Raw genomic sequence first — 27,319 nt, forward strand, 5'->3', positions numbered from 1 at the left:
GGTTGCACGGAACTGTACTGAACCTTTGTCCTTTTCTGTATTCTTCTTGGCTTTTAGCAATAAACCCATTGATACTGGGTATTTGATCTCCTGACTTTCATAATGAACCAAACTGTGGTCAAGCAATGGCCTATGCAATTTATCAACATCAATATCTTGTTAATTCAATCGTGGCTCCAAAAGGCTTTTATTTTACATGTAATGCCATGGACCCAAGCTTGCTACTTGCCAGCATTTGATTTGCTGCTCTTTGGTAAATACACTTCAGCGTGTTCACTACAAACATGTCTAAGTGCTGCGTGTGTGAAGCAGAGCTGTGTGCAAAGGGGGAGTTGGGATGTAACGTGAATCCCACGAGTGGCCAGTGGGCCAGCGGTTTGGCACTCCAGAACCTATCACTAACCTACTGAGGAACAGCGGAGCCAGCATGGCTGGCGGAGCCAGGGAGTTGACCCCTGGTGAGCACAGACAAGGTTTCCTCACACTAAGGGCAAGTGGTAGCAAGAGGCCTCACAACCCTGGGTACCCCCGGGAACTGTCACAGAGCCTCTAAGCCTGTCTGGGCTTGTCGAGGGAGCAGAGAAAGACACCAGCTTTACACAGTTAAGGCTTTAGTTAAGTTATATTGCATTTACATGGACTCAGGTAACACATATCATTCTGGTTCATTTCATCCTTGGGGGCAGGGCTAAAGAGTGAACAACCATTTGAGGGAGTGGCCAGAATGGAAAAGGCATGGTGTGATTGGATGCACAAGCTTTTCACTTTAATTTGGGGATGGGATCCTAATAAATACTGCTGGACTGTGATTGGCTGAAATCCTTTCCCTCATCTGAAGTCATCTTAATGAACTGGTTTTAGTCAGCCACTAATTGAAGCTGTAGGAGTGGGGCTGGGGATGTGATCATGTCCGGGCTGAAGCCATAGGGAGGAGAGACCACGGTGGAGCTTCCAGGGATGTAGAACATAGAGATGGGACCATGCCACAGAGCTCAGCCATCCCCAAGGGCCCGGGAATCAAAAGCCAGGGGCAGTCAGCAAGGTCTGACTGGCTGCCAAGAAAAGGTGCGGAGGAGCCCGTGGCTCTTGGCTTGCTCTCCTCACTAGAACATCTGATGGCCAAGGCCCTCAGAGGTGCCCATCACAGCCCACTCCCAGCCCTTTGCAGTGCCAGGGCCCCTCATGAGATGGCAGCAAGAACATGGGCAGCTGGCCCTGTTCCAGAAATGCAGCCGTTGGGGGCGGAGAGGGGTGGTGTAGGGGCACTAGGGGCAAGGAGGAGGCCGGGGTTGGGGAATCATGCTGCCTCCTGAGGATTTGGGGCCTTTGAACTGCACCATCCTCCCTACCAAACTCTCCCACTGCCTGCGACTTAATGCATGAGACTGCTCCTTGCTGATCTAACGGCAACTGAGTGTCACTAGCCCTGGCCCTCAAAGGAGATAAGAACTAGAACCTCCTACAAGGAGCAACTTATGGAGGAGCTACTCCTTTAGCTCATGGGGTTGGGGCATGTGTTTTGGGGACAGAAGGTGCCCTGGTTCTGTGTCTGTTGATGCGGCTCATGTTGGGTGTGTTCCACAAGGCTAGATCTCCTCTGGATGAACTCGCCTGGGACTGGGCATCTCCTCCCAGATGGATTAAAGATTAAAGAATCCTTATTGAGGTTGCAGGAACAAACCATCCCGATGTGTAGAAAGAATAGTAAATATGGCAAGTGACCAGCTTGGCTTAACAGTGAAATCCTTGCTGATCTTAAACACAAAATAGAAGCTTACAAGAAGTGGGAGATTGGACAAATGTCCAGGGAGGAGTATAAAAATATTGCTCAGGCATGCAGGAGTGAAATCAGGAAGTCCAAATCACACTTGGAGTTGCAGCTAGCAAGAGATGTTAAGAGTAACAAGAAGGGTTTCTTCAGGTGTGTTAGCAACACAAAGAAAGTCAAGGAAAGTGTGGGCACCTTACTGCATGAAGGAGGCAACCTAGTGACAGAGGATGTGGAAAAAGCTAATGGACTCAATGATTTTTTTGCCTCTGTCTTCACAAACAAGGTCAGCTCCCAGATTGCTGCACTGGGCAGCAAGGCATGGGGAGGACGTGGCCAGCCCTCTGTGGAGAAAAAAGTGGTTTGGAACTATTTAGAAAAGCTGGACGAGCACAAATCCATAGGGCCGGATGTGCTGCATCCAAGGGTGTTAAAGGAGTTGGCAGATGTGATTGCAGAGCCATTGGCCATTATCTTTGAAAACTCATGGCGATTGGGGTTGGTCCCGGATGACTGGAAAAAGGCTAATGTAGTGCCCATCGTTACAAAAGGGAAGAAGGAAGATCCAGGGAACTACAGGCCAGTCAGCCTCACCTCAGTCCCTGGAAAAATCATGGAGCAGGTCCTCAAGGAATCAATTCTGAAGCACTTAAAGGAGAGGAAAGTGATCAGGAACAGTCAGCATGGATTCACAAAGGACAAGTCATGCCTGACTAACCTAATTGCCTTCTATGATGAGATAACTGGGTCTGTGGATGAGGGGAAAGCAGTGCACATGTTATTCCTTGACTTTAGCAAAGCTTTTGTTACAGTCTCCCACAGTATTCTTGCCAGCAAGGTAAAGAAATATGGGCTGGATGAATGGACTATAAGGTGGACAGAAAGCTGGCTAGATTGTCGGTCTCAGTGGGTAGTGATCAACGGCTCCATGTCTAGTTGGCAGCCGGTATCAAGCAGAGTGCCCTGGGGTCAGTCCTGGGACCGGTTTTGTTCAATATCTTCATTAATGATCTGGAGGATGGCGTGGACTTCACTCTCAGCAAGTTTATGGATGATGCTAAACAGAGAGGAGTGGGAGATATGCTGGAGGGTAGGGATAGGATACAGAGGGAACTAGACAAATTAGAGAATTGGGCCAAAAGAAATCTGATGAGGTTCAGCAAGGACAAGTGCAGAGTCCTGCACTTAGGACAGAAGAATCTCATGCACTGCTACAGACTAGGGACCGAATGGCTAGGAAGCAGTTCTGCAGAAAAGGACCTAGGGGTTACAGTGGACAAAAAGCTGGATATGAGTTGACAGTGTATCCTTGTTTCCAAGAAGGCTAATGGCATTTTGGGCTGTATAAGTAGAGGCATTGCCAGCAGATCGAGGGACGTGATCATTCCCCTCTATTTGACATTGGTGAGGCCTCATCTGGAGTACTGTGTCCAGTTTTGGGCCTCATACTACAAGAAGGATGTGGAAAAATTGGAAAGAGTCCAGCGGAGGGCAACAAAAATGATTAGGGGGCTGGAACACATGATTTATGGGGAGAAGCTGAGGGAACTGGGATTGTTTAATCGGCAGAAGAAAAGAATGAGGGGGGATTTGATAGCTGCTTTCAACTACCTGAAAGAGGGTTCCAAAGAGGATGGATCTAGACTGTTTTCAGCGGTACCAGATGATAGAGCAAGGAGTAATAGTCCCAAGTTGCAGTGGGGGAGGTTTAGGTTGGATATTAGGAAAAACTTTTTCACTTGAGGGTGGTGAAGCACTGGAATGGGTTACCTAGGGAGGTGGTGGAATCTCCTTCCTTAGAGGTTTTTAAGGTCAGGCTTGACAAAGCCCTGGCTGGGATGATTTAGTTGGGGATTGGTCCTGCTTTGAGCAGGAGGTTGAACTAGATGACCTCCTGAAGTCCCTTCCAACCCTGATATTCTATGATTCTCCTTTAAACGGGCTATCCCAGCATGGATTCATTGATTGTTTATTTGTGGGAGGGAAGGATGGATTCTTATGTTGATCATCCTGTGGCAGATCCAGCCATCTAGCCAGGAATAAAGGGTGTGTCAGTGCAGGAATTTCCACCGCTACCACAGGCTCCCTTCTCCCCAGGTTCCATGTCTATGAGCCTGCTGAGGTCCCAGGACCACTCCCTGATCCAGGCAGTCACCTGAGCTCTGTCTTCCCCTCATAGGCAGACTTAGGGCAGATCTGGGAGCCCGCAGTGTTTCTGTCCCGCACTGCAACGCAGATGTCAGGATGATGGGCCCGGGCAATGCAGTCCGGGCTCCTGATGGGCTCAGTCCACCCTGGCTTCTCACAGCTGGCTCCTGTCCACCCACGGTAGCAGCGGCAGCAGAACTGCCCCCATGCCCTCTGGCCCGGCTCGTCCATGCCCACATAGTTGGTCAGCACGGGGTCCGCTCCCCACTGCTGCAGGCTAAGGTGCAGGAAGGCTCCCAGCTCATCGGGGCGCTGCCTCACACACCGTCCATGCCCGTGACACAGCTGGCGGCTGCACAGCTGGGCTGCTGACGTCACGTTCACCACGTAGGGCCCCAAGGTGTGGGTGATGTAATGGCGGAGGCTCCTGCAGCTCTCCTGGGGGGCAGAAAGCCACATTTACATCCAGTTCCGCTGCAGAGGCTGGCATGACCAGGGAGCAAGTGCTGCCACCTGTCTGCCCCACCAGCACACCCCAGCCCTGCCCTGGAGGGACCTCACTTCCAAACTGAGCTAGGTCTCAGGGCCCATTGGCTTGTGGGCCTCCCTGCCAAGAAAGAGGAGCAGCCAGTGCCAGCCACGCAGGGCCCCCAGGGAAGGGATCTAACCCACACACTCATCTCACACTCCTAAGAGTGAGTCCCTATTCCCAGATACCTCCTGCACAGCTGCTTGCACTACGACTAACACATAGGTGAGTAAATGCAGGCATCGGGCCACGTGGATGGGCACCGTTCATACCATGTGGACAAAGGGCAGTGCAGCCAGAAATGAACGTACAGACTATTGCAGCTCTTAGTATCTAGGTGATTACCCCCTGGCTCTGCTGAGGGCCTGATCAGGCGAAGTGGAGTACTTACGGCTGAACGAGAGTAGGAGTTGTCCCCCCACAGTGCCAGGCCGGTGGCGCCAAGCGCTGCGCTCTCCCCAATTGTATGGACCAGGTCAGCCTGACCGAGGAAAGAAGGGAACAAGAAAGGGACATTTAGACAAGTAAAATTTGGGCACCAACTTGGCAACAGTCGCTGGGGGCACATTACCGTACAGTGCTGTTTTCTTTGCTGGTCTCATGCACTGGCACACATCATCTGTGCATGTGTGAAATGTGGTGCCCATGGGATCAGTATCCCCCCGGTTCCGGACAGCTGCGTCGTGGTCCTGAGGGCGCCCACGAGGCGTGAAAATAATGTTTATGTTGGCCTGCAGGTGATATTGGCATCCCCCATGACACTGCATGTGCCCCCAGTACAGCACAGCCCCATGGCACTGTCGGGGCAACATATGAGCCCCTGGCCCCACCTGCACTGAGCAATGCCCCTTATTCAGCCGTCGGTGTCACTGATGTGCAATGAGCCCTAAGTAGAGATCAAAACAAGCCGGGTTTGCACTGACTGAGGCTGTGTCTACACTACAAAGATAAATCCACCTGTGTAAGGTCGACTTACAGCCACCACATCTCTTACTGTAGTGGCTGATGACCACACTGCCCTCCTTCTGTTGGTGCAGTGCTTCCAATGACTGAAGAGGGGCAGTGTGAGGGACAGATCCAGGGAGTGGAGACTGTGTGACTGAGGAGCCAGGAGCCGACTTTCTTGTCAATTGAACAGCTCCAGCAGAGCCCTGAAATTGATTAGATGGCCAACAGCAGATGTTACTGCAGGAAATTCTGCACCAAAAAATTAAAAATTATTCACATAAAATTTTAAAATTTTGCAAATTTTATTTGTCAATAAATAAATGTGGCTCCAGCATGGGAGTGGGGAGCACAGGCCACTGGCTGCACTGAAGTGGGAGATCACCCTGAAGCCCCCACCTCCCCCAGTACAGTGACTTAGCTGCACCAGACCATGACGGTGCAAGGGCTGGGCCTGCCCCAGAAATGCCCCGTGGGTGCACCAGATGTGGATGGGCAGGCTCAGTGCATCAGGATCCAAGTGGGGAGGGGCTTAGTGTGGGAGGGATCCAGGTGTGGGGTGAGAGGGTTCTGTGTGGGGCGACCTGTGTGCAGGCGGCTCAGTGGGAGATCTGGATACACAGTGGCTCACTGGAGGGTTCCAGGTGCAGGGGCAATGCGACTCTGTCGGGGAGCCAGGTGAAGGTGGTTGGGGCTCTGTGCGGGGGTCTGGGTGAGGGGAGATGTGGCTCAGCGGGGGTGTCTGGGTGTGGATGGCTTAATGGAGGGTGTCCAGGTGCTGGGGGAGTGGGGCTTGATGAGGTGGGGGTCCAGGTGCAGCTGGTTGGGGCTCAGTGGGGTGGAAGCCTGGTGGGAGGGGTGTCAGAGGTGTCCAGGTGGAGGGGGGCAGGGCTTGTCAGGATGAGGGTTCGATGGGCCTGCTTAACAGGGGATCCCCAGCTGCTGCCAAGGGGACGCTGCATGTCAGGCTCCCACTCACCCCCGATCACCTCAATTCCTCTATCCCCTTTTCTTCTCCATTCCTGTCACCTCACCCCCACATTCCCCTCCCCATGCCCTATTCCACACCCCCTTTCCTTCCCCACTGCCTCTTTCCCCCACCCCATCACTTCCCTCACTCCCCCTTACCCAGCCCCACCGCGGGCACTCATTGTTGCACAGAAAACAGGAAGGTTCCCAGCACGCAGAAGGTGAGCACACGACTGGCACTAGGACCCAGGAGGTGGCATTCAGCTGCAGTCAGCAGAGCCCAGATACAGCCTCCTTCAGCTGGGCAGCTCTGTACTTGCAGAAATGGGGTGGAGAGGGAGGGCAGTGGCATGTAACCCCATGTACCCCCCATGCCTCGCCTCTCTTTGAGGGGGGCAATAATATCCCCAAAACTATACCCATGATCACCCCCCTCTCCCCAAATGTGTAGCTTCCCTTTGCTTCCCTGACATTTTCTGCAAGGGGGGATTTTTCTGTGGGAGCACAGTCACGCAGAATCCCCCCAGGAGTAATCAGATATAAGGAAGGCAGTGTTAACACAGACACTACCTTGTCCTAACTACACCGACATAAGCCTCTCATTGAAATAGTTTTATGATGTCAGCATAGCAGGGGAGTTACATCGGCAGGGTGGGGAGTATTTCAGTGCGTACACCTACACTGTTTTGTCTGCAAAAGCTGACTTTCTTTGACAAAACTGTGTAGTGTAGACAAGGCCTGAGTCAACTGGGCATATCTTGATTACAACAGCCCCACCCTTGCTAGCCCCTGGCTGTCCTAGAGGTGCAGCTTCACCACCTAGTAGCCATCAGTGGCTGATCCAGGGCTATTCCCAACCACCAAGAAGGCTGAAGTCTACCAGTGAGCAGGATACCAAGCACATGGATCTCCAGCTCTGGTTCTCTCCTTTGTGTCCCAATCCCTGGCTCTTACCTCGGACAGGTACCTGGTGGAGTGCCGATAGGAGACTCGGGAGTATGCTATCACTGACAAGGGCTGCTCCAGGCCAAATCGTGCCACACGGAAGGCCTCTTGCAGGCGGTGGTGAACATAGCTCTGGCGCTTGGCTGGCGGAAGCTTGGGTGGGAGGTAGATGCTTGGGTAGAGGGCGGTAGAGGCCTCCCAGAGCCACATGAGCCGGTTGTTCCGCAGCACCTCCATGGCATTGCACTCCCCCGAGTAATTCCCCCCCTTCATCCAGTTATCGTTGAAACAGTCAGGGAACTTGTAGAAGCCCCACAAACCCCAGGGCCTCAGCTCTTTCCCCAACTCCAGCGTCCTCTCCATGAGCTCTTGGGCTGCTCCCTCAAACTCTACCTCAGCCAAGTAGACTCGCTTCTTGGCACGCATGTCTGGGAACCTCTCCCAGACCCACTGCTCAGAGGCCTCCTTGTACACTGCCTTAGGGCCCCAGTTCCGTCTCCATAGCGGCCTCCACTCCTCCCAGTCAACCACGGCCAGCCCGTGGAAGTCTGGCTGCAGGAGCTGGGTGATCTCCGCCGTGGCCCTCTCTAGGTGCTGCTTGAGGCGGACTTTCTGGGGGATCCCCCCATTGTAGTATTTGCCCTCCGGGGAGATGTAGGGGTAGAGTCCAAACTTGTTCTTGTAGAAGATGGTCATGTTCTGGCCCTGGAATGCATTGCCTTGGTTCTCCACGATGGCGTAGTCCTCGAGAGGCAGGGCAACCCCAAAGCGCTGGTGGCACCGGGCCGTGGGCATGTTCCACACCACCACAAATGGCTCGTGCTGGAGAAGGGGGCTGGCGGATGCACTCTCCCAACTGCGCCCTCTTGAGCTTGAGGGCAGGATGGCTCCGAGGCAGAACAGGACCCAGGGCCAGACAGTTAGGCCCAGAGTCATGGTGGACGTTCGGCAACTACGTCCGGTCCAGACCCCCTCCTGCTTCCTTCCTGAATGAACACCCTACAAGGAGAGAGCAAATCAGAGGCGGGGTGAGACCAGGGGGTGAGACCAGGTGAGACCAGGGGGCCATGCCTGGTCTAACACTATGGGGACCACGGCTTCCTCTCTCAGCCCCACATCTTCTCCTTTGAGCTCCACCCATGACAATGGGAGCAACCAACACAATCTGTGCCTAGGACAGACTGTGGCAGGTCACCCTGGAATCCTGGGGAAAGGCCCCAACCCATGTCACCCACGTCAGGCTAAGGAGGACCTGATGCCAGCTGAGAACTGGTCTCTTCTTGCTACATCCTGAGGCTGCCCAAGGTCAGCTTGTGGTTGAGCCTGTTGGGGCGCCAAAGGGCTACTGGAAAGGACAGCTGTGCAAATTATGCCCCAGGACTGAGAAGCATAAAACCCCATGGCTTAGTTTGCTGTCGGTCCCTCCTCGTCGTTTGTTTTCCCTTCCAAATTACAGGTGTAATGGGTGTTGAAACCTATAGGTGGTGTTTCTCTGATTGTATTAGTGCATCCCAGCCAGCCTTCAGCCTGGGCTTTGTCTGCCCCCATGATGCTGTCTCCACTGTTTCCTGCCCCTTGGACTGGACCTCACCTCTGACCTGGCCTTCCCACCAGATCATACTTGGACCAGGGACTCGCTCTCCACAGGGAAAGAGCCAGAACTCCCAGTTGACACCAGCAAGCAGCATCACCCTCAGATCAGTGCCCCAGGAAAGGAGCCCCTGCTTGGCCTGTCTGGGTGCAGCTCCCAGGCTGGGATGCACGAGAGGATCTAAGGCTCCTAGTTCTCAATGGAAGCTGGGAACCTTTGTGGATCTGGGCCTTAAATTCTTTGGGGCAGGGAGTGTCTCTTATTATGTATGATGGGCAGAGCCATCCCTAGGGTACAGCGAATCGGGGTGACCACTCCAGACCCTGTGCTTTGGGGGCCCCACAGGCTGACACAATTGGCCAGCACGACTGGTCCCAGAAGTGACGGGTCAGTCCCAGAAGTGACAAATTCATCACTTCTGCACCCCCCCTAGGGACGGCCCTGATGATGGGGTCCCGATCTTGGAAAACCTCCTACAAAGAAACAGCCACATTCTCGTCTCCTGCCATTGCTCTGATCTGCAGTCCAGGCCTCAACTGCACGTGGCTAAGGGCAATGCCAGGTTCTCTCTGCTGGTGCCCCTCCATACCAGGGTATATAGATGGTTGTGAGTGGGCACCAAAAAGCTCAGGCTGGGGGAACCACCTAAGGGGAGATTTGCAGGCCGGGGTGCAAGTAGGGCAGTACCCTCCAGTATGCTGTACCAGCAAGAGCTTTTTAGCGGGTATGGGGTACGAGAAAGACTTGGGGCTAGCTCCCCACTCCGGAGGGCGAGGTGGGGCTGCACTCTGCTCCTTAAAGGAGCAGAACAGGGCTAGGGAGAACATTCTTTAAATGGCTTTAACAGCACAATATATATGCTAACAAATGTAAACAAAGGCTTTGTTTAAGTTTTTTAGCATATATTGTGCTGTTACATTGGTCAGGAGTCCTGGGGGTGGGGGGGGGGGGGGAGAAGATGTTTAAACAGTGGTTTTGATTCTGTTTCTCCCCATTGGTCTGAATTATCTATGACATTCATACTGCATCACATCAAGTCCAAATCATTAGAGGAATGCCTCTGCTTGCACAGACCAGAGGATGTTTGGATTGTGATGTCAGCCCAGTTCTGCAGCCTGATGGGAATCAGGTGCTGTCCCCAGTGTACACAGAATCCTTCTTTGCAGCCAAACTAGTCTAATACACATTTTGTTAACTGGAACTGGAGCAGCAAAACAAGGAAAACAAATGCCTCATTTTCCAGCTTTGTGGGTGAGAGAACTACAAGTGAAGATTATAATGCTGGACACTGATGGCCATAAACCAGCTGCCTCAGGAATCTGCCAAGAACTTAGCTGAAAATATGTTCCTCATTTTAGCAACGGAGCTACAATTTACCACACATCTGCCCACCTTTATTCGAATGAAGCTCCTTCTGATCTGACAGCTCAGGCATTGTCAGTTTCATCCAGAACAATTTACAAACTTTGAACCTAATCCTGTAAACTCTTAATCATTTGATCAGTCCCAATGGGACTATTTGCATGACTATGGACCACTTTTGTGGACTGGTAAGAGTTTCAGGAGTCTGTTCCTATAAAAACTACGAGGAGTCCTTGTGGCACCTTAGAGACTAACAAATTTATTGTGGGCTGTAGCCCACAAAAGCCCAAATAAATTTGTTAGTCTCTAAGGTGCCACAAGGACTCCTAGTTGTTTTTATAGGAACAGACTAACATGGCTACCCCTCTGAAACTGTTCCTGTAAAGGAAGTTGGATTCCCCATTGAAATGCAATGTCTGGGTACAATACCATAAAGCAGTTTAGGATACAATTCTACTTAAAATTTGTCTTTTAATAAGTCAGACCTATGATGAAATGGCTCCTCACCAAACTCCCATATTCCATATAAACAGACTGAATACTATATATCTGGGCAAAAGTGAGTAGTTAAGCATGTTGATGTTTGTATATGCAAAAAGGGGTGTCAGAGGGGACGGGGAGAGCATGGGGTTCCCAGGCTGGGAGCAGGGCAAGAAGGAGTTACATGGAGGGTCTGTGCCCCCCCCCTTGCGTCCCTCCATGAGTGCAGTACCAGCAAGAAACGATTTCTACTTGCACCACTGTTTGCAGAGGGCAGTTAGGCACCACTGGGAGTTGGGCGCATAATGTTCAGGCTGCCTGTAAGCCGCAGCACCAGCAGGGAGCATTAAATACCATGTTCCCACTCATGCACAAGCCATGCCACTGCCCCCTTCCCAGCCAGCTCAGATGCACCCTCCCTGCGGTCGCGCCAATGACCAGCGAGGTGAATGCAAGGTGGGGGATGGGGTCCAGAACAGTTCTGACTCTCCCCATCTGATCCAAGGCGTTGGACCAGGCCTAGCTGCATGTGGCCAGGGCAGCTAATGCCTGCTTGCCACTTCCCAGCTGCAACAGAGATATCTTCGGAGAGAGAAGATTAGGAACCAGATCGGTCTTAGGTGCCGCATGACAGCCCAGAGCCGCACTCTAATCCCCCCAGAATGCACTGCCTTGGCTCGCACTGCCTCCTGGCACCCCAGAGACAGGCTCTAATCCCCCCCAGTCTGCTGCTCAGAGCTCAGTTACAACTGACCTTGTTGCTTGAATGTCACCTACCTTTTCCCCCATCTATTTTCACAGCCCCAGTTACTCTAGGTCTGTGTTTTCCCAGCACAAACACTCCAACACTTACCTATACACTGCACTCGCATCAGCAGCCCAGCTCGCTCAGGAGACCCTGCAATAACAAACCCAAGTGCAATACCTAGCACTTGCAGGCAATCCTACAATAACAAACCTATGTGTGTATAGCCCAGCACTTCTAAGCAACCCTACAATAATAAGCCTGTGTGTGTATAGTCTAGCATTTCCAAGCAACCCTACAATAACAAATCCACATGTGTATAGCCCAGCACTTTCAAGCAACGCTACAATAACAAACTCACATGCAACATCCAGCCCTTGAGAAACTCTGTAATAACACCCTAGTGTGTGAATTCCAGTGCTAACAAATGACCCTACAATAGCAAACCAATGTGTGCAGCCCCTGTGCCCCCAACAACCCTACAGGACCAGCGTGCATGTAGCTAGTTCCGCTTGAGCCCTTAGCGGGGTTTGATTGATGGCACTAGAAGCACAAGCACTATTTGAGCTAAAGAAATACCTCTTAGCAGGCAGCTGTAGTAGACTTTTAGCCTCTTATGTGAACCAGCCACTAGAGGGAGACAGACATGCTCTCCCCAGTATGGGTTACATATGCCCTTAAGCAACTCTGCATATAAAGCACATCATCAGAAGCAAGCTCCCCACAGAGCAGGACACTCCAATTCTCCTGGTGTTGTCACTAGGGTTCAGAAGTGCTACAGCCACGGCAAACCCCATTGCCACCTTGCATGTCAACAGTGCTTCCCCATTAGAGCTGCTCCCCTCCCAGGTGCAGGGGACAAGTGCGCAGGAGGCTCCTGGGGGATTCCCCTCATCACATGAGAACATGGATCTCTGCAGAGAGTGCTGCCTCCTACAAAGGAACCTTGATCCTGGTGACTCCAGTCTACTGGACAGGAGTGGATCCAGTCGGCCCACAACAGAGATAGGGGTTACCACCCCAGAAGTGGATGCATTTCACCAGTGGGGGAAATGACTCCTGTATAGTAACCGTAGGCCAAGGGGGCCAGGTTTGGTTTTTCTTGAGAAAAAACAGGGGTGGTTCCAATGCTGGTTCCAGGGTGGTTCTAATGCTGGTTCCATTTTATCCAAAGCACCTAGCTCCAGATTACAGCCAGTGTGGGCCCATCTCCCTTGTGAATACTTAGAGCCACATTATACTTTCAGATAATTTCAGCACATCTCCGCTTACAAGAACCCAGTTACACTCATAAGAACAGCTATAGTGGGTCAGACCAATGGTCCATCTAGCCCAGTATCCTGTCTTTGGCAGCATCCATGCCAGGTGCTTCAGAGGGAACAAACAGAACAGGGCAATTAATGAGTAAGCCATCCGCTATTGTCCAATCCCAGCATCTGCAGGTTTAGAGACAGCTGGAACACGACATTGTGTCCCTGGTCATCTCATTTAACAGCCTGGACCTGATGGACCTGGCCTCCATGAACAAATCTAATTCTTTTCTGTGCATAGAGCAGGGGTCAGCAACCTTTGGGAAGTGATGTGCCAAGTCTTCATTAATTTAAGGTTTTGCGTGCCAGACTGGCAGCTTGGGCAGCAGATGGAACCCCAGACCAGCAGCGGGCTCCGTCCGCCGGCCCCTTGCCAGCTGGGGTCCCAGCCGCCAGCCCCACTAAGCCCATTGCTGGCCCAGGTTCTGTCCATCCAGGCCGGAAGCAGGCTAAGCAGGGCTGGCGGCTGGGACCCCAGTTGGCAAGGGGCTGGCAGCTGGGACCCCAGACTGGCAGCAGGCTGAGCGGCTCATCCCACTGCCAGTCTGGGTTTCCATCCACTGGCCCCTGACAGCCAGGATCATGGCCACCAGCCCCACTCAGCCAGCTGCCGGCCCGGGTTCTGTCCATCCAGGTTGGCAGCGGGCTGAGCGAGGCCGGCAGCCGGGACCCCAGACTGGCAGTGGGCTAAGTGGCTTATCCTGCTGCTGGTCTGGGGTTCCTTAATCCAGGCCGGCAGAGGGCTGAACAGGGCTGGCAGCCAGGACCCCAGCTGGCAAGGGGCTGGCAGCTGGGACCCCAGACTGGCAGCAGGCTGAGCAGCTCATCCCACTGTCAGTCTGGGGTTCCATCCGCCGGCCCCTGCCAGTCAGGGTCCCAGCCACTGGCCCCACTCAGCCGGCTGCCAGCCAGGTTCCGTCCATCCAGGCTGGCAGCGGGCTGAGTGGGCCCAGCGACCAGGACCCTGGCTGGCAAGGGGTCAGTGGCTGGGATCCCAGAGCAGCAGCAGGCTAAGTGGCTCCTCCCGCTGCTGGTCTGGGGTTCCATAATCCAGGCCGGCAGAGGGCTGAATGGGGCCAGTGGTCAGGACCCCGGCTGGCAGCAGCATGCCACTAAAAATCAGCCCGCGTGCCACCTTTGGCATGTGTGCTGCAAGTTGCCAACTCCTGGTATAGAGCAATCCCTTGCTAAGCCCAGCCCCCTATACACACAAAACCAGCTGCTTCTCCCCACCTCAGCACAGTTAAGAGCAGACAGAGCTGTGGCAAAAATTGACATTACCAAGACTTCCCTTTGGTTACGAAACAAGTTGCCAAATGGTTCCCAGCATATCATGAAGCAGCCTTGTGGGTCAGAACCCATCACGATTGCACCAACAGTCAGATCAAAGGCCTTTTGGTGAGGCACTCGCCTGGTCTGCTGAAAGTTGCATTTACTCCCTTCCTTGCAAGACAGGCTTTCACAATGGGGTTTCCCAGCCATTAGCCTGGGGAAATTCACATCTTAGTGAAGCCTGTCATGAGTCAATTGTCCCATTGTGCCATCTAGCACACGCCCAGTACAGGATCGTTTGCAATTAACCCCTAAAACAACTGACCCAGGGTCCTGGACCTTCCATCACAAACAATTCTTAAACCCAGATTGGCTCTAGGAATTGTCATGGGGCAGTTCTCTGGCCCGTATCATGCAGGAAGTCAGCAGATGATCACAAGGGACCACCCTGGCCTTGAAATCCATGAGTCACATGACACAGTTTGAGCGACATAGGAGGGTTGTTGGCAGATGGGTCTGGAACTAACCCTTACTGCTCTCCCACCTGTATATATAGGACTTTAACTCCACCTCTAATTCAATTAACCTGGCCCCTGGGAGGGGCTTATTTTAAAATAACCCATTCTCCATTTTGGGTTTCCCCTCCAAAGAGAGAGAGTCAGACTAGAAGCTGGCAACCAAAGAGATGAGGGAAGAAGTGACAGAAGAGCGATGGGTCGGAGGATGCCCCCTCCAGTCAGCCTGTCCTCTCTTGAACAATAAGGGTGGAACCTTCTTGATGACAGCTGGGATGCCCTTCTGACACCCACCCACCATCCCTCTACGTAAAGCACCCCAAGAACTTCTTCCAGTCCGTCCGATGCCTAGTTATAAATGCCTCCCAAATGATCTATTTGCAGCAATACAGTGGCCACCACTGTCTTCTCCCCGTGTACCTCACACATTGCAGATATTCTTGTCTGCCCTGTATGGGCACCTGCATGTGATTGTCGCCCAGGGGATCTGGCTGTAAGATGGATGGCCTGGCAGTGTCCCAGGCCCTCCCTGTGTCTCACCTGGAATGTGCCTGTTATTAGCTGCAGTAGCTCAGGGTGATGGCAGATCCCAGCCCAGGGAGCAGGTTGTGGGGGGCCCCTGAAAGAGAGGCATCTTCCCCTCTGCGCTGGCCATAAGCCCCTGCAGTGTAGCCTAGTGGGTTGAGCACTGGAGTGGGACTTAGAAGGCCTGGGCTCTATTCCTAGCTTGGCTAGCTGGGTAACCTCGGGTAAGTCACTGACTGCTCTGTGCCTCAGTTTCCCCATCTGTGAAAGGGGGCTAATGATCCTGACCTCCTCTGTAAAGCCCTTTGGGCTAGATTCACAATAGGACTTTAGACACAACTGCCACTTTAGACACCTGAATAAGGGATTCACAAAACCACTGCCCCCACCCCCGATCTCTGTAGGTGTCCAAACTTGTTTGGCACCTAAAACTTTCAAATTAAAAGTTCCCTGGGCACTTCTGTTTCTGCCTCTGAGCATGCACACTGCATCCCCAGGTCATGCATCTGGGCACCTATGCCCCAAAGAGCGATCCACAAACCACAGGCCTCACAGGTTCTGAGATCAGCACCCTCCTGCTTAGCCAGCCATGGTGCTCTCCTGCCCTTGCTGAATTGCAGAATATCAGGGTTGGAAGGGACCTCAGGAGGTCATCTAGTCCAATCCCCTGCTCAAAACAGGACCAATCCCCAGACAGATTTTTGCCCCAGATCCCTAAATGTCCATCTCAAAGACTGAACTCACAACCCTAGGTTTAGAAGGCCAATACTCAAACCACTGAGCTATCCCTCCCCTTCCTGCTGGAACTGGGCACATGACCAGCCAGGTTTGGCACAGGTGTAACCCACCAGAGCTTCATCACCAATGCACAAGGACCAGCCCCACGCAGTTGTTAGTGGGGCTCTTACAGGACCGGCGCTAGGGGTTTGAGCGCCCTAGGCGGATGGCAATTTCGCCGCCCTGTGCGCTGGTCCCGCAGCTCCGCTGGAGCTGCCGCAATGGTGCCTGCAGAGGGTACGGTGCTCCGTGTCTCCGGTGGAGCTGCCGCAGTGATGCCTGCAGGTCCACTGGAGCTGCACAAGCAGCCGACCGTCCGCAGACATGACTGCGGCAGCTCCACCGGAGTCGCGGAGCACCGGATCCTCCGCAGGCACCACTGCGGCAACTCCACCGGAGCCACCTGCCACCCCCTCCGGCAAAACAGCGTCCACCAATTATTCTGGCGCCCCAGGTGATTGCCTAGGCTGCCTAAATGATAGCGCTGGCCCTGGGCTCTTAGCTGATCGGCCTTGGACACACAAGGAGCAGGCCTGGGCAATCCCTTTGCAAAGATACTTTCAGCTCCAAGCCCAATGTCCCATATCTGGCCTTTCCCTCTGGCAATGGGAACAGAGTAGGCCACTTGCTGATTTCCCTACCCCAGCAGCTTGGGGGGGGGGGGGGGCATCATAAGGCCAGCCCTGCTGCTGCTAGAGATTTCTCCAGCTGCTTCCCCAATGATCCAAGGAGGCAGCTCACGTGAGTCTCTCTACATTATAGATTTGCGGGGTCTCTCTGTAGAAATCCCCTTCTGGCTGGACCAGAAGAGATACAGGCTCCCTGATTTACCCAGGTGAACATGGCACCTCTGGCAATGGGAATAGAGTAGGCCACTTGCTGATTTCCCTACCCCAGCAGCTTGGGGGGGGCCCATCATAAGGCCAGCCCTGCTGCTGCTAGAGATTTCTCCAGCTGCTTCCCCAATGATCCAAGGAGGCAGCTCGCGTGAGTATCTCTACATTATAGATTTGCAGGGTCTCTCTGAAGAGATACAGGCTCCCTGATTTACCCAAGTGAACATGGCAGATCGCCCAAAAGGGAATGAATGGGATTTGGACTCCCACCCCCCAAGCCCCTGGAGTTTGTAGTAGCCCAATCAAAACTAAAACAACCAAGCAGTGGGTAAGGTGCGGGGGAGAGTTCTCCCCACTCCCAACTTTTAATCAGCAGCTCATTGGCACACTGTGCAGGAGTCAAATGTCCTTCTTCATCCAGAAGATGGGGAGCCCTCTGAGGTCGCGATATGGTGTCTCCAGGAGGTTGTGATCATAGGGCTCCTTCCCTGCTGGACTGGAGGCGATGGGGCCAGAACCTGGTTGGCCTGGCAGAGGGAGGAGGCGTGGTGGAGGACCAGGGGGAGGGGGCAGAAAGTGTGCAGAGCTTACATGGGCAGCTGGTGCAGGTAAAAGGGGTGGTGGGGGAAGCCCAGGAGCAGCAGTCTTGGAATGGAAAGGGGAAGCATGGGGAGGTGAAGGTGGCAAGGAGAGTGGAGGAGGAATGGCAGATTGTGAAGAGTTTAAAGAGGTCAGTGGAGACAGAGATGGTGGCAATGGTGGCAGAGGTGGTGGTGGGCACACAATGGTGGTGCACTGGACAGGGGGTGTGGAGGACGGTAGTGGAGGCAGGTTGGCTCCTGAAGTTCTGTTAAGATGGGAGGTGGTGGGGCTGGACTTTCCCAGTCCCCAAGCAGGTGCTCTAGCATGAGGAGGGGGGCTGGAGAACATCTGCAGGAACTCCATGGGGACCAGGGAGCTCATGAATCCCATGCTCTGCACCGGCTCAGATGTGGTGTAGCCCAGGTGGGCATAGAAGTGCTGCTTGTCATGTGTGGTGAGATGCAGGTGCCTGAAGCCACGGGACTTGGCGTAGCGCTCAGTGGCTTCCATCAGCTTCCGGCCATACCCCTGTCCCCGCAGCGCCCTGGAAACCACTACCGTTTCCACAAACAAGCTCTCGGGCTGGCTGACTACGCGGGACAACCTGGCATGCCCAAGGAGCTGGGTCTTTCCCATCTTCCTTTCCTCAGCAGCCTCTGTGGCCCTTTGGGTTTTAATCAGCACCAGGCACATGGGGAAGCTGTCTGTGGACTTCTGGAGTGAGTACATGCGAGAGGTCTTGCTTTTCTTCCACTCTTCATTGATGAGCTCGGCGCAGACTTCCACCAGATCCGGCCTCTGGTGAAGAGGAACTGCCGTGAGCAGCTCTGAAACTGAGCCCATTCTTCCCACCACGGAAGACCAAGCGAGCAAAGCTTTGCAAGTCAGAGAGAGCTAGCACCACTCCCCAAAGCCACGAGACACCTGGGCGGGTGCGCACAGCCAGATGCAACCTTGCTGCTGGAATTCCAACGATCACGGCAACGGGCCAGTCCCACCGGCCTTGGGTAGATTGCGGGGGGACATGGAGACATCAGGCCCCCGGGGAGGGGGAAAGAGAAACTCCCCCCAGGCAAATCCAACCAGACGCACACCCAGTCTTGCAAGGATTCAGTAAGTGCTATGGGTCGTCTTGCACCAAGAGCTGATGGAAACAAAGCAGAGCTGTCACCATCTCCCTCCATCTGGCACCTGGAGAGTTTATTCCTTTTATTTTTTTCCATTTCTGGATGAGCATTTGAAAATCCACCCACAAAACTAGCCCTATAAATACCACATCTATTAGAGAAAGGGATAATAAATGGGGCAGGAAGGTGCTGGAGGAATACCAGCTGGGTCACAGAGCTGCCACAGCTGAGCTGCACTGGTCCCCTTCCCTGGCCCAGCAAAGGGGTATGGGCCAAAGAGTGTTGGGCTCTGGCTGGTCACACCTGGCAGATGGCCCCTAGGGACCAGGGACACAGAGTGTAAAGCAGCCCCAAGGACGCTCTAGCTTACATCCAGGGGTGGGTGACAGCTGGTCCAAGTGTACATGGAGGGCAAAGGTGGCCTAAAGCCATCTCAGGCCAGGTGCCCTGCTCCTGCATAGACGAAGAGTTGGGACTCTGTAGTCTGCACAGGAGATTGGACTCTGGGGCTGGTCGAGTCCTCACTGCTGAGACCAATGAGGCTGATCAGTGCCAACGGCGATGCCAGGTTCTGTGATCGGGACACAAGAGTGAGAACCACCAACTCATTGCATGCATGCATGCCCTTGCTGCCCACTTGAGAGGGCCTCGTCCTGACCATCAGGACAAAGAGGGAGAGGGCTGTGTCAGGCTGGGCTGGGCGAAGTGGGAAGGGGCCATGCCAGAAGCACAGTCCGTTCCAGATGGGCACCGTCTGTTCCAGACCGAGGAGGTCCCTGCCCCATCTCAGCTGTGGCCTGTGCCGAGCTTTAAACCCAGGAGACGCATGCACGGACCCTACCCACACTGAGGCTTGATGCCTACTTTAATGGAGGCCGCCTGTGCCCTCCAGGAGATGGCAACAAGCCATGGCATACGGGGTACCTCTCCTGTGTGCCAGCTCATCTCAGGGGCTGCTGTCAGGCAGCTGGATCAGACCCACACAAACCACCTGTGCACCCAAGCTAGAGGAGACAGAGCACGGTAAAGGCTGCATCTCGCCAGCAGACAGTTTAGCTAGAGCGTCCCTGCCTCCCAGAGTCACACCCCGCCCCCCACTGGCACTGAGCCAGCTGGTCACAGCCCAGCAGATAGGCCTGGGGATGCAGTGAAATCCTCACCCCGCGCCCTCCCCCCCCCCTTCTTCCACTCTGGCTGGGTCACAAACCTTGTGAAATTGCAACATGCACAGTCACCACCATGACTTCCTCTGAGCCATCCGCTCACTGGATTTAGAGGCGCCTTGAAAAGACCCCAGCCTCTCCCAGCAGGGGGCGATGTAGGGATGGGCCAGGAATGCTGGCTGTGGGGATCTCCCAGTTACTCCAGCCCCAGCCTCTCCCAGCAAGGGGCACTTCGGGGAGCGGGGCAGGGGGCGGTGGCTGGTGGGGGGGGGGTCCTAGCTACTCCAGCCCCAGCCTCTCTCAGCAGGAGGCGCTTTGGGGAGCAGGGCAGGGGGTGCTGGCTGATATGGGGGAATCCCAGCTGCTCCAGCCCAGCCTCTCCCATTATCAGAGCATCAGTCGGCAGGTTAGTCAGGCCAGCACCTTTCATCAGCACTAAAGTCACTTTAAAAAACCCTGAGAGGAGACAGAGCAAACATTTGCAGTCCTCTGTCCAGGACTTACAGGGACCAGCCCACCCCTGGCAGCGCCCCCTGGCACCACTCTGAAGATGCTTGAATTTCCTGGCACTGGCAGGCGCCTTTCCCCCAGGCTAGTTCCCCTTGCTAGGAGCCGGCGGGCTCTGGGAAGCCACAGGCAGTTTGCAAGAGGAACCACCAGCTAAGCAGTTTTCTCAATACAGTCCGATAGCAACAACTGTGCTTCCCCACCAGCATTTGGAGATAGAGAAGGGCCTGGCCTCAGCAAGTGGACAGGCTCTCAGCCCCGCTGCAGCTCAGTCCTGAGACAGGCTAACGTCTTCTGACCTGGGAGAGCCCAGATCTGACTGTCCTGTATCTCATAGTAACTGCACAATCCACCCTGATGCAGCCAACCCCAGCTCAGATCCCCTCACCCTGAGCCACAGCCTCATCTTCAGGGCTTTCTTTATCCAGCCTCGTATTAAAAGGCCCAAATGAGGAGGCGCCCTGTTCTGGGGAGGAGCTATCACAGCCTCAGCCATCTCCGCAGACGAGCCCCATTCTCCAGCCTGCCTTTGCCATTGCTCCATTTCAACTTCATAGTGAGAATCAAAATACCCATTCAGGCACTGGGGAATGGCCTCAAAGTAAAGCCAATGGCATCCCCCTTTATGCCAGGCCCCGTCTCAGACCTGCCAGGAGCAAAGCCAGCCTCCCAATCCCCTCTGCAGGCTAGGTATCATCACCCCCACTGGGGAAACTGAGGCATGAGGCATGTCCAGAGCCAATAGTGGGGTTGAGAAGAGATTCCAGGAATTCCTGGCTCCCAAGCACTATGGAGACCCAGTCAGCTCTGTTAGCCGGGGAGCATGTTTCTGCTGGGTGTCCACTCACCCTGCCCAGCATCAATGCCCGTCGAGCTCCTGTGCTCTGCGTCTCCTCCCTGCCTGGGGATCAACTCAGAGACTCTGCTCTGACTGAGGCCCCAGAGACACTGTCCAGCCTCTTTCACAAGCACCTCACAGGAAGCTGCACATTCCCCAGCCAACCACAGACACTGACACCCAGTTCTGCTTCCCAGCCCTGAATGACGTGTCTGTTTAAATACAGAACAAGCCCTTGGCCCACAGACCTGGAATGGAAATTGGTGTGGGGCAGCCCCTCCCCAGCGCTGCCACACGGTCCTGAAAAGCTCTGCTAGCTGGGGGCTCCTAAAAACCAGGTAGGGCACGGCAGGACATCAGTTCAAAGGTGGCCGAGTTGGTGGGTTCTCAGCCTGATCTCCCCATGGAGCCATCGTGTGGGCACAAACCAGCCCCTTACGGGCAGCCTCAGCACAAAGGCCAAGAAGGGGGGTCGTGGTAGAGACAGAGTTCCCTTCACAGCTGTCAGTGCGGGGCACATCCAGGGAGCACAGTGAGAAGAGAGCTTGCCCTGGCACTGGCTGAGCTAGACCTGGTCTCTGGGGCTTCAGCCTGGCACCTTCAACCTTCAAATAAAAACAAGACCCCAGCACAAAGGCCCAGGGCATACAAAGAGTTAAAACAGGGAGTATTCACTATGGTACCTGGAGCACTCCCAAAACTGCTATGCTGATAACACAAGCCCCTGGCGGACCAAGCTTCAGGGCAGCAGAGTGGGGAGAAAGGAGGACCAATGTACAGATAGGCCTACCTGTCTAGTGAACCTACCTGGCCAGGGTCCTAGCAGGCACTCACAGGGCACAGCCAGAGGGACGGTCACCCTGGCAGGCTTCCACCTGGCACCCACAGGGCACTGCCAGGGGAAGCTCACACTGCCAGGGTCCCAGCTGGCACCCACAGGGCACAGCCAGGGTGACACTCACCCTGCCAGGGTCCCAGCTGGCACCCACAGGGCACAGCCAGGGGGAAGCTCACCCTGCCAGGGTCCCAGTGGGCACCCACAGGGGGTGTGCTTACATGGCTCAGAGCGCAGAGGTGCGCTGTGTCTGTGCAGCCTGGGAAAGTGTGGACACACGCCTGGATACACGGACAAACCCCTGCAGTGTCCCTGGTGAGAAGGGGGCCCAGCTGCCCCCTGCAAACATTCCCTGGCATTGAAACAGAAATTAGAGGCAGACTAGGAGGTGGGGGGACTGAGTCAGCCACCAGGGCTCCTCCTTGCTCCCCTAGGAGTGGGGAGACCCCTCCACAGCAAGTACAGCTCCACTTCCAGGGCATTGTACCTGCCATTCAGCTCCCCTGCTCTGGAGGTTCGTCCTAATTCTCCCTCTTGGGATCAGACCCCCCCCCTGCACCTGGCCCAAGAGGCAGCAGCCTCCCCTACTCAGGGTAAGAGGGAAGTAGGGGGACCCCAGAGCAGCCCAACATTGTGCCTCTACGTCAATGAGCCCTACAGGGTTTGCAGGGGTGCAGATCCAGCCCCACCTCCTCCCATCCCCATCTGCTCCCTTTCTCTAGCCCTTCCCCCCAGGATGGCCCCATGCCCAGAGCTGCTGCAGAGATGGTGTAAAGGCCAGGGCTGTTCCCCAGGGGCTGACACCTGCCTGGCACAGCCCCTTGGCATCAGCCTCGCTGGCACAAAGGGCATCTGATTCCCCATTGCCCTGTGGAGCCATTTAAGCCAGGGCAAAGTGTGGGTGAAACTCCCTCATGGTGACTCAGTGGCATTCAGCACCTTTCGTGCACTGGCATAAATAACCACCCAGGGTGTAACCGAGAACCAGGCTCCAGAGCACCACGCCCTTTGGGTGCTCCCACCACCGTGTCCCTGTTGTGGCTCCCACAGACATGGGCTGGCCAAGCTTCCTGCCTCTACCACCAGGGACGGCTCGGGTGCAGGGCAGGGCCCTACCCGCTGGTGCTCTTGGCAAAGCACTAGCGAGAGCTGTGGGCATATGTCGGGTTTCCCTCCCCAGCGCAGACAGGGCTGCTGCTGTCTGAGAGCCAGTGTGTCACCAGACCTAGCGTCTAGCCGGCCCAGGGAGACAGAACCGCCCCGACCACCCTGTGGGTTTAGTGCCCCGCCGCCGGGCCGGGTCACGGCCCGAGCGGGGCTCCCCTCCCCCCGCCGCCGGGCCGGCTCACGGCCCGAGCGGGGCTCCCCTCCCCCGCCGCCAGGCCGGGTCACGGCCCGAGCGGGGCTCCCCTCCCCCCGCCGGCGGGCCGGCTCACGGCTCGAGCGGGGCTCCCCTCCCCCCCGCCGCCGGGCCGGCTCACGGCCCGAGCGGGGCTCCCCTCCCCCCGCCGCCAGGCCGGGTCACGGCCCGAGCGGGGCTCCCCTCCCCCCGCCGCCGGGCCGGCTCACGGCCCGAGCGGGGCTCCCCTCCCCCCGCCGCCAGGCCGAGTCACGGCCCGAGCGGGGCTCCCCTCCCCCCGCCGCCAGGCCGGCTCACGGCCCGAGCGGGGCTCCCCTCCCCCCGCCGCCGGGCCGAGTCACGGCCCGAGCGGGGCTCCCCTCCCCCCGCCGCCAGGCCGGCTCACGGCCCGAGCGGGGCTCCCCTCCCCCCGCCGCCGGGCCGAGTCACGGCCCGAGCGGGGCGCCATGGAGCAGGGCCCCGTTTCCCCGCCGTTCCACCGCCTCGCAGGGCCCCGGTACTGACATGGCGTCGTGCATCCTGTCCCGTCCCGTCCCGCCGCTCTCCCCGGCGGCAGTCACAGCGCCGCCTGCTGGCCGGAGGCTGCCGAGCGCTGAACCCGCTCCTCGGCCGTGTGAACGGGGCGGCTAGGGACACCCGGCCCGGGCCACTGGTGCCCGGCCTGGCCCTTTGACGGGCGGCTCTAGGTTTTTTGCCACCTCAAGCAAAAACATTTTTGGCTGCCCCCCCCACCCCAGCCCTGGGCTCTCCCCCCACACCAGTGCCCTCCCCCACCCCCTGCCGCCCCAGCCCTGGGCTCTCTCTTCCCCCTCCATCCACACCCCCTGCTGCCCCAGCCCTGCCCCCCCAAAAAGTGACCTCCTTGTTCACCACAGCAATCCCCATTTACACTTGCAGTGGGGATCAAACCGTTTCTCCTATTTTTATTTCACCCCCCTGTTATAACCTTATTCCCAGATCTGGACATTAGCGTCCAAAATATGGGGGTTAGCATGAAAACCTCCAAGCTTAGCTACCAGCTTGGACCTGGTACTTGCTGCCACCACCCAAAAAATTAGAGTGTTTTGGGGCACTCTGGTCCCACTGAAAAACCTTCCCTGGGGACCCCAGGACCCAAATCCCTTGAGTCTCACAACAAAGGGAAATAATCCTTTTTCCCTCCCCCCCTCCAGGTGCTCCTGGAGAGATACACAGACACAAGCTCTGTGAATCCAAACAGAGTGACTCCCTCTCCGTTTCCAATTCTGGAAACAAAAGCACTTTCCTCTTCACCCAGAGGAAATGCAAAATCAGGCTAGCAAATCCAACCCACACACAGATCTCCCCTGATTTCTTCCTCCCACCAATTCCCTGGTGAGTATAGACTCAATTTCCCTGAAGTAAAGAAAACTTCAACAGGTCTTAAAAGAAAGCTTTATATAAAAGGAAAGAAAAATACATACAAAGGTGCTCTCTGTATTAAGATGATACAACACAGGGTCAATTGCTTAAAAGAATATTGAATAAACAGCCTTATTCAAAAAGAATACAAATCAAAGCACTCCAGCACTTATATTCATGCAAATACCAAAGAAAAGAAACCATATAACTTACTATCTGATCTCTTGGTCCTTACACTTAGAAACAAAAGATTAGAAAATAGAACTACTTCTCCAAAGCTCAGAGGAAGCAGGCAGGCAGACAAAAGACTCAGACACTCAAATCCCTCCACCCAAAGTTGAAAAATCCGGTTTCCTGATTGGTTCTCTGGTCAGGTGTTTCAGGTGAAAGAGACATTAACCCTTAGCTATCTGTTTATGACACCCCCAACCCCATCTTTAGTCCTCCAAATGCACATGGAAGGCACAGGGACTAACCCTCAAACCTTGTACCCAGAAAGGGATGGGGATCTAGTAAAGAGGGTTCAGGCAGAGGAGCGGGGGTGGGGGTGCTTGAGGGCTCTACACTGGCAGAGAAGCGGGGTGTGATGTACTCACGGAGGAGGAGAGGGGGTATCAGGAGGGCTGCAGGAGAAGAGGTGCAGGGGAAGGGGGAGGTGTGGGAGGGTACAAGGAGAGAGGTGCAGGTGAAGGGAGAGTACAAGGGGAAGAGGTGCAGCGAAGGAGCAATGGGGGGGAGGTACAAGTGGAGGGGCTGCGAGCAGGATGGGGGGGTGCGAGGGCTCAGAGAGGCAGGCGCTGACAGCTGCTTCCCCAGCCCCGTGCAGGCAGAGCTGAGAGGACAGACACTGACCCCCCAGGTGCCCGAGCCGCGGGGGTCTCCTGGTGGGGCAGTTTCCACTGCCCCGCTCAGAGCCGGGCTCTGCCTCTTCCCACCCAGGGCAGGCAGCACGGGGCTAAGGTGGGGGAGATACGCAGCAGAGGGGGCAGCTCCCTGGCAGCTCAGTCTGCCCAGCCACTCGCCCTGTCAGCACGCGAGCCAGGATCCGTGCCCCCTGCCCAGCCCGGCAGCACCCTGCACAGCCCACTCAGGCAGGGAAACGCTACGCCACCCTGGGAAGACTCAGAGCAACAGCGGCAGCAGGACCCCTCCCTCCTCCCTGCATCCCGGGCCTCACTTTCCTCCCTCCCCTGCTCCTCACACCCAGGCTGGACTACAGTTCAGGCTGCCCTGCTGTTGGAGAGCGAGAGCATCATCCTCCGGTCCGGAGCTGAGCCCTTCTCACCGCCGCAGCCCGGGCTCAGCTCCGGGGGGATGATGCTCTGGCTCTCCAGCGACAGGGCAGCCTGAACTGCAGTCCAGCCTGTTTCAAAGTAGCAGCCATGTTAGTCTGTATCCGCAAAAAGAACAGGAGTACTTGTGGCACCTTAGAGACTAACAAATTTATTTCAGCATGAGCTTTCCTGAGCTACAGCTATGCATCCAGTCCAGCCTGTGCAACTCAGGCTGCCATGAGCGCCATCTAGCCACTGAAGTCAGAACTGCATTACCAGTTCTAGCTCAGCCTAACAGCCTCAGCTGACAGGGAACATCTTGGTTCAGGGCCAGCTCCCAGATTTTTGCGCTCCAAACAAAAAACAAGGGGGGAGGGGGCTGGAATGCCGCCCCTTGGAAAGTGCCACCCCAAGCACATGCTTGGAGAGCTGGTGCCTAGAGCCAGCCCTGCCCATTGACACCCGCAGGATGGATAAAAATCAATGATTATTTTTTAAACAAAAAACATTGTATTTTTTTTACTTAAATAGGATTTTTTATAAAATACTTTAAATTCTTAATTAAGATATATTATAGCTCAAAAATATCTCATCATGGAATAGATATTATAAATTCCAATTCTATAGTATGAGACAATATATTCATGCAATGTTTGAGACAAATTTTGTAAATGAGTTCCAATTGTTCATGGATTAGGGACCCAATTTTATGGGATTCCAGGGACTTATGTATAGATTATCTAGGTTAATCTTTCTATCCACCCAGTGGGACTCAGTCTAAAACAGAGGACAAACTATGGCCTGCGGGCCACATTCGGCCTGCGGGACCCTCCTGTCCGGCCCCTGAGCTCCAGGCCCAAGGAGCTCAGCCTCCTGGTCCCTTCTCCACTGTTCCCCCTCCCCCGCAGCCTCAGCTCACTGCACCGCAGGTGCAATGCTCTGGGTGGGGGGATGGCGAGCTCCTGGGGCAGCACAGCTGCAGAGCCCAGACTGACGCAGTCTCTGTGCTGTGCAATGCATGGCTGGCTCCAGCTGGGCGGCGTGGCTCTAGAGCTGCCAGCCACCAGTGCTCCAAGAAATGCGGTAAAGGGTCAGGGGGCAGGGGGGTTGGATAGAGGGCAGGAGAGTTCAGGGTGGGGGTTGGGGGGGGTGTGAATAGGGGTCAGGGCGGTCAGAGAGTGGGGAACGGATTGAATGGGGGCAGGGACCCCGGGGGGAGAAGTCAGGAAGGAGGAGAGGTTGGATGGGGTAGCGGGGGGCAGTCATGGGCAGGGGTTCCAGGGGCGGTCAGGGAGAAGGGGTGGGGTTGGATGGGGCAGGGGTTCCAGGGGGGCAGTGAGGAATGAGAGGAGGAGATGGATGGGGCGGTGGGGGGCAGTCAAGGGGTCAGGGGACAGGGAGCAGGGGGGGTGGATGGGGCAGGAGTCCCAGGGGCACCGTCAGGGAACAGCGTGGTTTGGATGGGCCAGGAGTCCGGGGGGGTGGGCAGGGGGCCAGAAGCAGCAGGGGGTGGATACGGGATAGGGGCTAGCTCAT

At 55.4% G+C, this 27,319-nt stretch overlaps 2 protein-coding genes across 3 annotated transcripts; both read right to left on the minus strand.

Moving 5' to 3' along the window:
- Positions 1-3,626: 3,626 nt before the first annotated feature.
- HYAL3 (hyaluronidase 3) lies at positions 3,627-21,984 on the minus strand. The gene is made up of 4 exons (XM_030569450.1): positions 20,945-21,984; positions 7,314-8,303; positions 4,837-4,926; positions 3,627-4,354 (listed from the first exon to the last, which is right to left on the minus strand). The coding sequence occupies exons 1-4, from the start codon at positions 20,954-20,956 to the stop codon at positions 3,920-3,922; spliced, it is 1,527 nt and encodes a 508-aa protein (XP_030425310.1). The 5' UTR covers positions 20,957-21,984; the 3' UTR covers positions 3,627-3,919.
- On the minus strand, positions 17,047-23,684 carry NAA80 (N(alpha)-acetyltransferase 80, NatH catalytic subunit). Of its 2 annotated transcripts, none has more exons than XM_030569451.1 (2): positions 23,634-23,684; positions 17,047-18,443 (listed from the first exon to the last, which is right to left on the minus strand). In XM_030569451.1, exon 2 carries the CDS (start codon positions 18,140-18,142, stop codon positions 17,117-17,119), a length of 1,026 nt encoding a protein of 341 aa, XP_030425311.1. In that variant the 5' UTR covers positions 18,143-18,443; positions 23,634-23,684; the 3' UTR covers positions 17,047-17,116. The 2 variants fall into 2 exon arrangements, with proteins under 2 accessions (XP_030425311.1, XP_030425312.1); XM_030569452.1 differs by lacking the exon at positions 23,634-23,684 and adding an exon at positions 21,991-23,051.
- Between the last annotated feature and the right edge of the window lie 3,635 nt (positions 23,685-27,319).

The sequence above is a fragment of the Gopherus evgoodei genome, chromosome 7 (genome assembly GCF_007399415.2).
Source record: "Gopherus evgoodei ecotype Sinaloan lineage chromosome 7, rGopEvg1_v1.p, whole genome shotgun sequence".
Taxonomy (NCBI): Eukaryota; Metazoa; Chordata; order Testudines; family Testudinidae; genus Gopherus; species Gopherus evgoodei.